Source organism: Agelaius tricolor, unplaced genomic scaffold (assembly GCF_023055355.1).
Source record: "Agelaius tricolor isolate 1412-34295 unplaced genomic scaffold, bAgeTri1.0.p SCAF_14, whole genome shotgun sequence".
NCBI lineage: Eukaryota > Metazoa > Chordata > Aves > Passeriformes > Icteridae > Agelaius > Agelaius tricolor.
In genome coordinates, this window is record NW_027269274.1 from 393,298 (window position 1) to 405,613 (window position 12,316).

The window sequence follows — 12,316 nt, forward strand, 5'->3', positions numbered from 1 at the left end:
GCTGGCAACTTCTTGGAAGAGGAGGCTGGCTATTCCCAGCTGATCTTAATGGCATTTGGCTGGGCTGAAGAAGGGCTGCCAGATGTATAGATCCTTTCAGGAGAGCAAAACACATGGATACGGTCCACCCCCAAATTAACTTGCACCTGCTGTCCCCACTCCATTGAGGCAGTGACCCTGGCTGGCTCCTGCCCCCCCTGCAACCTTGGGCTGGTGCTGTGCCCTCAGCTCTAGTACAGCAGTGCATTTTTGCCATGTATCACTGCACTCCTAGCCCTGACCAGGGACCCTGGGAGAGCAGGGGTGCCAGGGGTGTGAGCACAGGGGCTGTGGCGCTGGGCGGGCTCTCGCCTTTGGAGCTCTGGCTGGAATTTGGGCTCCATAGGTCTGGTGGGGTGAGCTGGGCTGGCAGGTGAGCACCCCACACTGCCTCAGCACCCTGCCTGCCTGTGTCTCCCACAGATCGTGGCCGCCCTGGATGCCAACCCCACGACAAAGCGCACCCAGCTCCAGCACAAATTTGAGCAAGTGATTGCTCTCATGGAGGACAACATCTATGAGTCCTGCAGTGAAGCCTAGGCTGGCTGCAGCCCTAGAAGTGACCTTTCTTGCAGCACAGTGCCGCAAGGGACCCTGCCTTCAGCCGCAGACACACCTTGGTCATACTCAAACCAGCCTTGTGGAGGGGGTGGGCCTGGCCATGGCTACAAGTTTGCCTCACTTCACAAGAAACCACAAGACACCCTTCCGAGCAGCTAAAACTCTTCTGGTCTGCACTGTGGCACCCATAATTTATTTGCTCTTGCCATCCAGAAATGGAGTCATGACGCTTGTGGCAAGCTCAGTTCACCACTTTCCCCTTGGTCAGCAGCCAAGCCGTCAGCACTCCGTGCATCCCTGTGCGTGGTTCCTCGGGACGGGGCTGCAGAGCCTGGAACAACAGACACAAAGCAGAAGGGTCACCTCAGGGAGTAATGACCACAGACAGCAAAGACCATCATAGCCTGAGCTCCCACTCCATCCCTCCAACATCCTTGTTTTTCCAGCATCAGGGACTCTTATCAGCTGTTCACTATCTGCTGCATTCTGTGTATATTTGTGCCTTTTAATTTTTGTACTGTATGTGTAAACATAACCACTCCTCCATCTGAGACTCGGGCAACACAGGGAACTCGGGGCTGAGACAAAGCAGTTGCTTCCCAAGCAGCTAAGGCAAGGTGAAAGCACTTTATCCCTAATGGAGACAGCTGTTTGGGAGCTGCAGGGAGCCCAGTATGTGCTAGCACAGGAAGGGCTGTCCCCTTTCCTGGCTCATGCGGGGCTGGAGCACAGCAGGGAGGTGAATACTGCACAGCCCACCAGCCGGGGAGCAGTGGCTGGGGAAGGAGCTGGCCCTCACTGCTGCCCACCACGCTGGCCCCACACGTGTCCATGGCACTGCAGCCCCAGTAACACTGTGTGTGCCCGTGCCAGGGGCCTGCTGACAACCCTCTGACAGCAGCCTCAGGCCACATGCAGGGCAAACACCAGAGAGCATTGTCTCTGCCTCTCCCTGGGACCATCACCAAACACGAGGCCAGTCCTGCAGAGGTGTCTCCTGAAGCGGCGTATTCTGCTTGCTTTGGGCCAGCCTGTGGCTGGTACCTGAGAGCAGCCAGCACAGTGGGGCTTGGCTGCATGGCCAGCCTGCTATCAGCCCTTAAGGGCAGAGGGACTGGGCCCAGCTGCTGCCAGCCCGGCAGTGACACAGGCCAGCAGAGCATCTCCAGCACCCAGAGCTGCAAACCAAGGTAGAGCGTGTCCCAGCTCAGGCTGGGGGCACTGAAAACGTCCCAGGGGCAGACAAACGGAGCTTGCCTGAGACTAGACACCCCAGTGCCACCCTGCCAAGCCAGCTTGGTGGCCTGTTGTCCCTCCTGCAGCCTGGGGAGCTGTGACCGCTCCGGTGTCCAGTGCCACACAGGCCCCATGCAGGCTGGACGTGTTCAAACCAGCATTCCTGCACAGGCAAAGGCTCCTGCCCGCAGGCTGGCCACCGCAGCCACCACCCCAGCTGCCACACAGGAAACAAACACAGTTACTACCTCACTGCAGGAGGGTGTAAGGGAGCCTCTGGCAGTCATCCAGCTGGCTAGGATGCATTCTGGCATTGGATGACTTTGTCCACCAAAACTCCTGGGTGATTCACTGCCATGGACAGGTGGTCTCCATTCCATCATTTCCAGTAATGCCACAATTGTCAGAAACCAGAACATCAGAGTTGTGTATGTGTACATAGATATCTATTTTAAAACAAACAGTAGACTTTATCCAGTATGTTAAAAGGTGGGGAGGGAGGGGAGGGAAAGGGGAAGAACAGAGTTTTGTTTTTTTTAAAGAGAACTACAGAAAAAGTACTTACACTGTGGAGGTCTCAATGTCTTTGCTGAGGATGTGGCTTCAGAATAGAAACTCTAAGAATGTAGCTGGGCTACATTTTATTTTGAAAGTGATTTCACAAAAACTTCTTGATGTTTTTGTCTTTTAGAAACTGTGAATAGCTGCCAGAGATGTAGGCAGGCCCAGCACAAGAAAGGCCAAGGTGAGAAGGACCAAGGTAGCAGAGAATGTTGAGCTTGATTGGAGGCAGGGAAAGGGCCATGGAGCTATAGCCCCATGTTGTTTATTACAGGGAAAGGATACAGGTAAGCCAAGAGTAAGTAGAGTTTGCCTCCAGGTGCTGTGGCTGGGCCATGTATTGGGGCTATTGTCTTATTATTTAATTATTTTCCAAAGCCAAAAGGAAAAAAAAAGAAAAAATAAAAAGTAGTTGCTACAACCATTTAATGAAACAACTTTAGCAGAGGGTTTGTAGTGTTGCCTTGAATCTCCAAGCCCTTTGTAAGATGTTTTTAAACTTTGGCACGTGTTGTGGGTGTAGTGCCCTTACCTGCTGTGTAGTGGAAGTGGCAGACTCCTGGCAAAGCCTATCTTTGTAATAAAACAAGGTGCTGAACCTGTGGAGTGCAGTTCCTGCCAAGCACACGGGGAGGACACACGTGGATGACACCTGCACAGACAAGTTTTGCACATGCAAGACACACCATGTGTGGGGTCAGCAGCCCAGTGAGGACAGGTTTGCACCCCTCACACACACCACTCCCACAGCCATTGCCCCAGCTCCTTCCTGGACCAGGCACGGGAGGGGACAATTGGCACGAGGACAGCAGGCCCTGAACTGCCCAACGCTGGGCACATGAAGATCAGTAACCCCACAGAAGCAGCTGCTGCTCACCTCTGTCAGGTGCCTCCCTGCACCAGACTTGAGCCTGCAGCTTCAGCACCCCAACACCAGCTGTGGCCCAGGGCCCTTAATAACCACGGCATTGCTAAATCTTCCCCCTGCCCTAGTAAAAGCTGTGCTTTCCACACACCAGAGGGATTTTCTTCCTCCACTAGTAGGAAGTTGATTCTTTGCAAAGCTAAATCCAGCCATTAGATTATTTGGTCTCTCTCAAAGCAAGAGAGCTTTGCATTTCACACCTGGTGGCTGGTGAGAGGGAGGACACAGTCCCTGCCTGGCACTGCTGGGGACATTGCCACACGGGTGAGTGGTGCTCTGTGAGCCACCCCCATCTGAGAATCCAGCGAACTCTGCTCAGTTACTGCCACCACATTCCCCACCCTGTCCCTGGGGGGACACGAATTCCAGTTCCATTAAAGATAGATCAACGCAGCCAAGGCTGAAGTTTAAGGGAAGTTAGTTTGCTCAGCTCTTGCTTAAGCCCCAAGGCAAGGCCAGGAGCCTTGGAGGGCAATGGCAAGGCCAGTTGCAGATTAATAAAATCCTCTTTAGAAAGAGTTTTACTTCCACTTATTTTCTCCCACCCAGGAAGACTGTAACCCTTTACATGATCAGCATGACCTTCAGAAGGGCCCCGCTCTGGGCAGAGCAAGAGAAATTCAGGCAATCGAAGCTATTAAATGGAAGTGTGACACACTGACCACAGGAGCTCACAAGACAAGTTTGTAGGTGGAAACTGTGCCATGGACTGTAATAAGAGGATGAGTTTGCACTGGTGGCTACAGTAACACCCCAAACTTGATTTTCGAGCCCTAAGACACCTCTGTTTTCCTCTTACTGTAGTTAAAGCACAGGCTGCTTCACCTCTGCTGGGAGACACCTGCCTGTGGCATGCACCCAGACCTGCCACCCTGGTGCTCCTGTAATCCCAGCTCAGCCAGGCATTAGCACAAGGACAGCCAGGACAACAGAGGGCTGGACATCTCACACAGCCTGTGGGCACCGTGGCTCGACAACAGCACTGGCCAAGCCTGAGCTTCTCTGCTCCCCGGGATGTCACCATGCTGTGTCCCATGGCTCTCAGGTCCCTGCCCATCACCTGGCACACTGTCAGCCTGCACACACAGACCCTAAGCCCAGCAGCCCTTGGCACCACAGCTGGGGACACATGGGGACAGAGAGAGAACCTCTCTGTGAAGGCAGGCAGCAAGGTAGCTGCCTGCAGCATCAGCTCACCACCATGCTGTGCAGGTTGAGGACAGGGCCGAGGGATTTTGGCACTGAGAGATGGAACTGCAGGGACAGGGACTCACAACAGTCATGCCATTCCATGAGGCAAGTAAAGAAGCTTTATTAGGATGAGGTGAACACAGAGTTAAAACCTGGCCTAGGGACTGAAACCAGCACAGACAGCAAGGGCCTGGGACCCACTGAAGCAGGGCTAAGCTCCCTAAGGAGCCTTTCTGTCTGCTGCTACGGGGGCTGCCTTCTTCATCCTGGCCTTCCCCTGCCCAGCTCCTGCAGTCACCCGGGGTTTCTTCACCTTATTTTGACCTCCCTGTGCCTTGGGGGCCTCCTGCTGTGCCCTCCTGGGCACCTTCCCCTTGCTCTTTCCCCTGGGGGCCTTTGCCTCCGCCCCAGCACTAGAAGAGCTGTCGCTATCGCTCTCTCCTGCGTTCTCAGCAGCCCGAGCTGTGCTGGGTCCTGAGCGTCCTTTTCGGGGGGCCTGGCGGTGGCCAGCAGCCTTTGGGGGCCCTGAAGGCCCCGGGCCATGAGCCTGGGGCCAGTCAGCAGTTTGGGGATGCTTTGCTCTATTGCTCCTGGGCTTCTCTGCTCCTCGTGGCTGGGCCTGGAGGGAAGAGAGGAGACCACCTCAGGGTGCTGCTATGCCACGAGCCACCCAACCCCGCTGCTGGCCCCGACTCACCTTCACGGGCTTCACCTTGGGCTGTTGCTTGGTAGCACCTGTGGAGGAAGGGCAGCAGATGAGTCCAGGTGAGGCCAGGCAGTGCCAGCTCGTTCACAGCACCCGCAGCCTTTACCTCGTGGTCGTGCTCCTGCCACGGGGGCCTGGGGGTCCTTGATGCTCCCTTTCTGTCCTGGCTTTGGGACCTGGTCTCTGTCAGGATCTGCCTGGCCCAGCTGCTGCTTGTGCCCTGGTTTCTTGAGTGCTAGCTGGAGGTGAGAGAGGGGTGTCAAGAGGGCCAGCCAGCACCTGTCCCCAGCCCTGTGGCTCCAGCAGCCCTTGCTCACCTTGAAGGTGCCAGTGGCCCCCACAGCAGAGGAGTTGTGGGGCCGCACCAGGTCCCCGCAGCTCAGTCCCTTGCTCAGCGCCTGCTTCAGCAGGTACTTGAGGCGGATGGGGTCCACAGTGGGGTACTTGGCCAGGATAAAACGCTTGATGGCGACGACAGAGGCACCCTTCTTCTCATCGTGGGCCCGCAGTGCCTCCTTGACCATCTGCAGGGTTGGAGGGTGCGAGGCCTGACAGTGCGGGGAGATGCCAGCAGTCTTGGCTGCTGGAAAGGGAACCATTTGGGACTGAAGTCCGGTCCTGAGACATTCACACCCCCAGCAGCCTCAAAGCCCCCAGAAGCCAAGGTGCCACAGCCCTGCTCATCCCTGCAGCCCCCTAGGGAGCACAGCACCCTAGCCCAGAGCATAAGCCAAGCTCCAGCTCTGAGGGACCCCACAGCACTTGCTAACCCCTTACCCAGCTGAGGCTCCATGGCAATACACAAACCCAGGCAGTCACAGGCACCTCTACCCACAGCAGCACAAACCATACTGCCATACCCAGCTCACCTCCATCCAATTTATCTGATGAACAGCCTGGCTGCAGGTGCTGGTTGGCAGCTGCTAATTGCTGTGGTCGAAGCCCTGGTGGAAGCCAGGGTCTGGAAGCTGATGGGCCTTTGCCAAAACTTTGGGAGGGGCTGGAAGGAGAAGGATGAGAGATGGGGCTTTGCAGGGTGAGTGCCCTGAACGGGCAGACAAACGGTGTCTACCTGCTGCAAGGTGGGTGTTGGGGTGCTGGGATTGCAGCTTGTTGACAACACTTGCTGTGGGGTGCACAGGGAACCAGCCCGGAGCATGGGGCCCACACAGACCCGTTGCCAGTGTGGAGGTGGGATGTGCTGTCTCCCTTACCAAGTATGGCCTCACTAGGAACTGGGACTCTGAAAATGGTGGGGGAAGAATATTTCACAAGTGAGAGGAGGAAAATGAAGAGGTGCTTGGTTATCTAGCAGAGGCAGGAGGAGCAACTCTCACCCAGCATCCCCAGGTGTCTCAAGCAGGACAACAATTTGCACCCACCCTCTGAATCCCATGTTCAGGGGAGAGCACTCCCAGCCCTGGACATGGGCAGCCGCGTGACTTCCATGACCCCTCCGTGCAGTGAGGAGAACCTGAGTAAAACACCAATGGCTCTTTGGTGTAGAAACAGTCCCCATTGTTTCCCCACCCAGTCTGGTGTAGAACAATCCCCACTGCAAATGTCCCCACGGCAAGGACTGCCCACTTCACGCAGGAGTCACAGGGGTTTTGTGTGCATTGTCTGTTGGAAATGTGAGGAAGTTGTAAAGCAGGATTACATGGTGGCAGGACTGGCTCATGGCCATCTCAGCAGAGCACAGCAATGGACCTGAAAGGTCTGCAGCCACCTCTTGAGCCCAAGGGCCAGATCCTGGCTGAGGTGCCAGTAGGAGCCAGGTCTGGAGCAAGGAGCTGTGAGATAGACCCCTGGCCTGGAGCCCCACATGCCCTCCTCCTCCCCAGACCAGCACCAGCCTGTTTATCCTTTATTTCCAGTCCATTTCTGAATTCTCCAGGAAGGGGACAGTGAGCTGCTGGGGCTGGCACCACAGAAGGTTTGGCTGCACTTCCTCATCCTGGATCCATCCATCACCTCTCTGGTAGCTCTGTGATGCCTCTGGCCCCCGGCTGAACTGGCAGGAGGGTCTCAGATCCTTGTTGCCCCTAGCACCAGCAGCAGCAGCCAGGTGTCACAGTGCGGGGACAGCCTGCGGGCTTGGGGCCAGGCCTTGGGGCCAGCCTGGTTTGTGCCAGGGCTGGTCCTCCACGGGCAGGAGAACCACAGTGCCAGGCATCGCCACACCCCTGTGGAGCACAGCCTCACGGACAGCAAATAAACACTGAATCCTTCCTCCTCTTCCCTCCAAAACCACCTCCCAGATTTGAAGAGCATGAATCAGACATCAGCCTAAACACTGAATTATTCATAAAACTCTAATCTTTAGATTTCACTGAATATGCAGAAGTATCGATAAAAAAAATAATGAGAGAATTGTACTTGCAAATTGCTCTTTATTAAGGGTTTAACTCGCATGGGCTGTATACGTTCCCTATTAGTCCTTGCAAAGCTGCATAGGATTAGAAATCAGAGAGGATAATAATGTACAAAAATAGTTTCAAATGTTGATAACACTGAACAGTGAGAAAAACATCTTATTTGTATAACTGAACTAAAAATAAAAATGAAGAACACCGCTACAATTGCAATATGCCATCTTGTAGTGCTTGGAACATATGTCGGCATGGCTGAGCCATATGCTGCTGGGTCCTGCCTGCTGCGGCGGGGAGGGAGATCAGCCCTGGCCCCGCAGGCCTAGCAGCACCAGAGCCACCCAGAACCTCCTGCTGGGCTGAGGCCAGACTGACCACAGCCAAAATGGGGAGGGCCATGGGCAGGCTTGTTGGGGGCTTGGCCCGAGGGGTCCAAAGATGCCTAAGAAAGAGAGGTAGGACTGTGGGGAAGGGGTTCTGGAGGACATGGAGCAGAGCTGCTGCTGCTGAGGGTGCAAACACCGTCCCTGTGCTGCTGCACCAGTGCTGGAGGACCGAGCACTGAGCTGTCCTGGAGAGCTGTGGCCACACATGGCTGTGCCATGCTGGCAGGGCCTGCTGTGCCACCTGCCTGCCAGGCGGCCCCTGGGCACCGCTAACTGCCCCATCCCCTGGAGGAATCACAGTGTCCCCCAGGACTTCTGGCAGGTGGGACAGGGCCAGAGCTGGGAGCATCTGGCAGAGCCAGGGCACTTTGCAGCAGCCAAACGTGCTCCGGGCAGACAGAGTGTGATGGGGCTGAGCAACTGGCAGCACTGGCTAGGATCCATCTCTGACAAAAGGACCAAAAGTGGCCGCAGCTCTGGCCCTGGCAGCAGCAAATGCAGAACGTGCCCTGGCTGGGGTGTTAGGGTGGGTTGAGGGGGGCAAGGACAGCTCTGCCATGGCCCCTGGCATGAGCTCTCCAACCCAGCCTGCACTCAGAGAAGGGGCATGAGGTCTCAGCAAGTCAACAGAAATGCATGGATTTACGCCAGAGGAGCTAAGCCTTTGCATTTTAATTACAAAACATGTGTACACATTTTCAGCCTTGTTCCCAGGGTTCCTAGAGCCAGAGCGAGGAGCCCACCCCACAGGGCCTTGGCCATGGTGGAGCAGGGGCAGGTGGTGGCAGCGATGGGGTTAAGTTTGTGCTGCCAGGGCAGCACCCCAGGGACTGGCTGCTCCCATGGGGCCTATGCAGGAGAGACCTGGCTGGTGGAGACGGAGGAGGTCTCTGTCTTGCCAGCAGATGTGTCCTCGTCACCCAGAGGGTTCTTGCCACAGCAGAGGGTTGTGATCATGCAGTTACGGAACTGGGAGAGAGAGAAGCCCAGGGTGAGCCAGCTGGACACCATGCAGCTCTAGCTGCAGAGCTGTCTTTGAGCCCAGCAGTGCTGTGGTGCAGGAAGAACTATGCCTATATGGAGTCTCCTGCCCCACTGTCTGCTGCCCACCCCATCTACTGCCAGCCCTGCCTGCTCCCATCACGGCTCCTCCATCAACCCAGCACCTGCATCACTTCAGGTGGAATGGCCTTGCACTTGTGAGATTTATGCAGGACCAAGGATGAGCTGCACAGTCAGTTTCTCATGTGCCAGGACTAGATCTCCTGGAAACAATCCCCAGACCACTGGCACCTTGAGATGCTGTAACTCTCTGCCTGCTGTTATAAAGAGAAACACAATAGAGGGGCACCCTGCCAGTTACCTGTTTGTTCATTACGATGTAGATCACAGGGTTGTAGATGGCCGAGCTCTTGGCAAAGAATGCCGGGATGGTCATGAAGATGGGCCCGAAGTCTGATCCCTGGTTGGTGAAGATGTAGAAGGCGACGCTGGCATAGGGGACCCAGCAGATCAGGAAGGAGATGACCATGATGATGACCATGCGAGTCACTTCTTTCTCTGCCTTCTGGGTGGTGGCAGACTCCTGCTGCTGGGCGGCAGCCTGCAGGCAGAAGGGCACAGAAACATGTTGGAGCCAGTGGGTGCTGCACCAGTAGGGACACAGGGTCAGGGCTCACAGCAGTCAAGCTGCACATCTGCAGTTTGCTATTTGCCTCTTCATGGATGGCCAGGCTGGCCCCTGGAGGACCCTCCCTGGCACCATTCTTGAACCTGGTGTGGGTCCCTTCCCAGCACTGGGGACAGGGGTAGCCCAACTGGCCACTGCATCTGGCAGGTACCCACCTCCTTAACCGTGCAGACCAGGTTCCCATAGCAGAAGAAGATGATCGCCAGCGGGATCATGAAGTGAACCACAAACATGTAGATGACAAAAGATTCATTGTTGACCTCTGGCTTCAGAGTGTAATAGTCGATCCCGCACGAGCACTGCATGCCCTCGGGGATGTACCTGCAAGGCGAGCCCAGCAGGTCAGCGCCCAACAGAGGACACTGCCTGGAAGCCACAGCTGAGCCACCAGCCAGGCTCCCACACCCCTGACATTGGGTCCAATGCCCTCCCTACCTGGACCAGCCAAAAAGTGGGGGAGCTGCACACGCCAAGGCCATGATCCAGGAGAAGGCAACACCCATGATGGCATGGTTCTCTCCAAAGCGGAAGTTGCTCATGGGCTTGCAGACCACTACGTATCTTTCGATAGCCAGGACCACCAGTGACCAGAGAGCAATTTCACCTGCACCGGGGAGAGGGACAGAAAGGACACAGGGATTTTGAGCAGGAAAAGAAACCACCCTGATGGCAACATGAGGTCTCCTCAGACTGATGTTCCTGAGGCCAACCCCTGGCAGAAGCTTAATCTCTGACAAGGGTTTAGAAAGATAAATGAAGAATGGTCAAGGGCAGATGTGGTAGGACAGTGTGAGAAGACCCCTTCTCACTGTACTGCTGACCCACAGGAACCATTTTGCTGCAGTGTTTTGAGATTCATGGCTGATCCCACCATTCATCCCAGACAGCATCTGCACCTGCAAGCCTGTGGTCACACTCTGATATGCAGCAAGTGCCCGTCATCCCAGGACTTCCCCTCACTGCCCACAGCTTCCCAGGAAACTTGTGCCACAAGGACCAAACCAGTAAAACAGTAGCTGTGGCTGAAGGCTGAGGCAAATGGAGGAGGACGTTTTTAGGCACACAATTTCTGTTTCACATCTGTTTGGTTCCATACCAGGCTGGCATGGGGAGGAGAGGCAGCTCTGCTTGCCTGTACCACCATGCACCACACCAGAGCCAATGGCAGATTCAGCCCTGCAAAATAGGAGGAACAAAATTGTCATCTCTTGAGTCAGAAAGTGAGCCAAGGAGATGCACAAATCCGACAGTTGCAAAATCTGGTATTGGCTGCTTTTCATTGCTGCGCTGTGGTACTCAGGATGCTGAGCAGCTGGCTCCCAAAATAAAGTTTTTTTTTAAAAGTGTCACTTGTCACTTTCTTCAGCTCCTACCCAGAAACAGGGCAAATCGCCTCAGTCCACATCAGCAGCAGGTCAAGGACACCACAGGTACCATGTTTTGCCAAGATCATCTGTGTTTTCCCTCCCACTACTAAAATCCGGGGAAATTCCTGACAGAAGACATTTGAATATTTGGAAAACTTACCGCCCAGTGTGGCAAAGAAGCCTTCAATGTAGCACCCTGTTACTCCAAAGACAAAGTACCCGTTCATGGAGGTGTACATCGTGGTTGTGAAGCCCCCGAAGACCATGAAGAGGTCGGCGACGGCCAGGTTCAGAAGGATGTAGTTCAGAGGTGTGCGGAGCTTCTTGTGCTGGATGGTGACGTACAGCGTGAGGAAGTTGATGGGGAAGCCGAGCAGAATCAGCATGAACATGTAGGCAGCCAGCGCCGAGAACTTCCAAGGCTCGGCCAGGTAATACTGGGGGTACTCAAAGGGGCTCCGCACCACCCCGGTCTTGTTGGACATGGGCACGTAGAAGTCTTGGCCTTCTGTCCCGTTCATGGTTGCAGTTTGTGAGGCGCCCTTTGCTCTTACTCCAGGAGTTCTTTTGTGCAAGGGGAAATTTGCCTCTGAGATGGAACCCCTGCCACCTCTCAGCCTTCACTGTCACCCCAAGGAGAACCAGTTACATTCTCCTCCACGGGGCACCTCTTATAAAGTGCCCCTGGGGTAAGCTCCAGGCACTGGTGTCAGCACGATTAGGGTTTAGAGAATTATTAATCATAATCATCCCAGGGTAATTGGCTTTCCTGGGAAGGTGTTAAGGTGACACTAGTTTCTGGCCAGTGCTGTCATTGTTGGAGACCATGGCTCATGGTCACATATATAGAGAGGTAGTTCTGCACCACACCATTTATTTGGAGGGGCTCAAACCAGGCAGCAGCTCCCTTGCACAGCCTTGCTCTTCCTTTCTCTTCCCCACTAATAGGAGGGACATGTGTGGTTCAAACCCCAGGACTGTGGGTTTGGGGGCTGCAAATGGTGGCCTGGCTGGGTTCCTGAATTCCACTTCCTCAGTGACAGAGGAGTGTCCCAGCCCCACTCTCACAAGGGGAATGTGGGTCTGTGAGACCAGCCAGTCCCCACTGGAGAGCCATCCCCACATACTGCCAGTCCCTGGGGGAGGCTGCAGAAGGCAGCGTGACCAAACCTTCTTCCACAAGCTCCAGCCACCTCTCTACTCAGGATCTGGCTGTGGACGTTTGACCACCACCATGAAACGCTTGGCCCACTTGCAGGTTACCAGTTGGGCCATGCCCTCT

General features: G+C 55.2%; 3 protein-coding genes across 4 annotated transcripts in view; 1 reads left to right on the forward strand and 2 right to left on the reverse strand.

Annotated features, from left to right (window-relative positions):
- The window catches only part of PLXND1 (plexin D1), a 68,282-nt gene extending 65,287 nt beyond the window's left edge, over nucleotides 1–2,995 (forward strand). For both annotated transcript variants that reach the window (XM_071439252.1, XM_071439253.1), the window contains exon 36: nucleotides 463–2,995. In XM_071439252.1, coding sequence (XP_071295353.1) covers nucleotides 463–579 — 117 coding nt within the window. In that variant the 3' untranslated portion in view covers nucleotides 580–2,995. The remainder of the gene's footprint in view (nucleotides 1–462) is intronic.
- A 1,738-nt stretch (nucleotides 2,996–4,733) lies between these two features.
- Nucleotides 4,734–5,900, reverse strand: H1-8 (H1.8 linker histone). The gene is made up of 4 exons (XM_071439254.1): nucleotides 5,537–5,900; nucleotides 5,317–5,458; nucleotides 5,211–5,248; nucleotides 4,734–5,132 (listed from the first exon to the last, which is right to left on the reverse strand). Exons 1-4 carry the CDS (start codon nucleotides 5,816–5,818, stop codon nucleotides 4,734–4,736), a joined length of 861 nt encoding a protein of 286 aa, XP_071295355.1. The 5' UTR covers nucleotides 5,819–5,900.
- Nucleotides 5,901–8,760: 2,860 nt separating this feature from the next.
- Nucleotides 8,761–11,770, reverse strand: RHO (rhodopsin). Its single transcript, XM_071439203.1, has 5 exons — nucleotides 11,195–11,770; nucleotides 10,103–10,271; nucleotides 9,823–9,988; nucleotides 9,341–9,580; nucleotides 8,761–8,946 (listed from the first exon to the last, which is right to left on the reverse strand). Exons 1-5 carry the CDS (start codon nucleotides 11,553–11,555, stop codon nucleotides 8,827–8,829), a joined length of 1,056 nt encoding a protein of 351 aa, XP_071295304.1. The 5' UTR covers nucleotides 11,556–11,770; the 3' UTR covers nucleotides 8,761–8,826.
- Nucleotides 11,771–12,316: the final 546 nt, after the last annotated feature.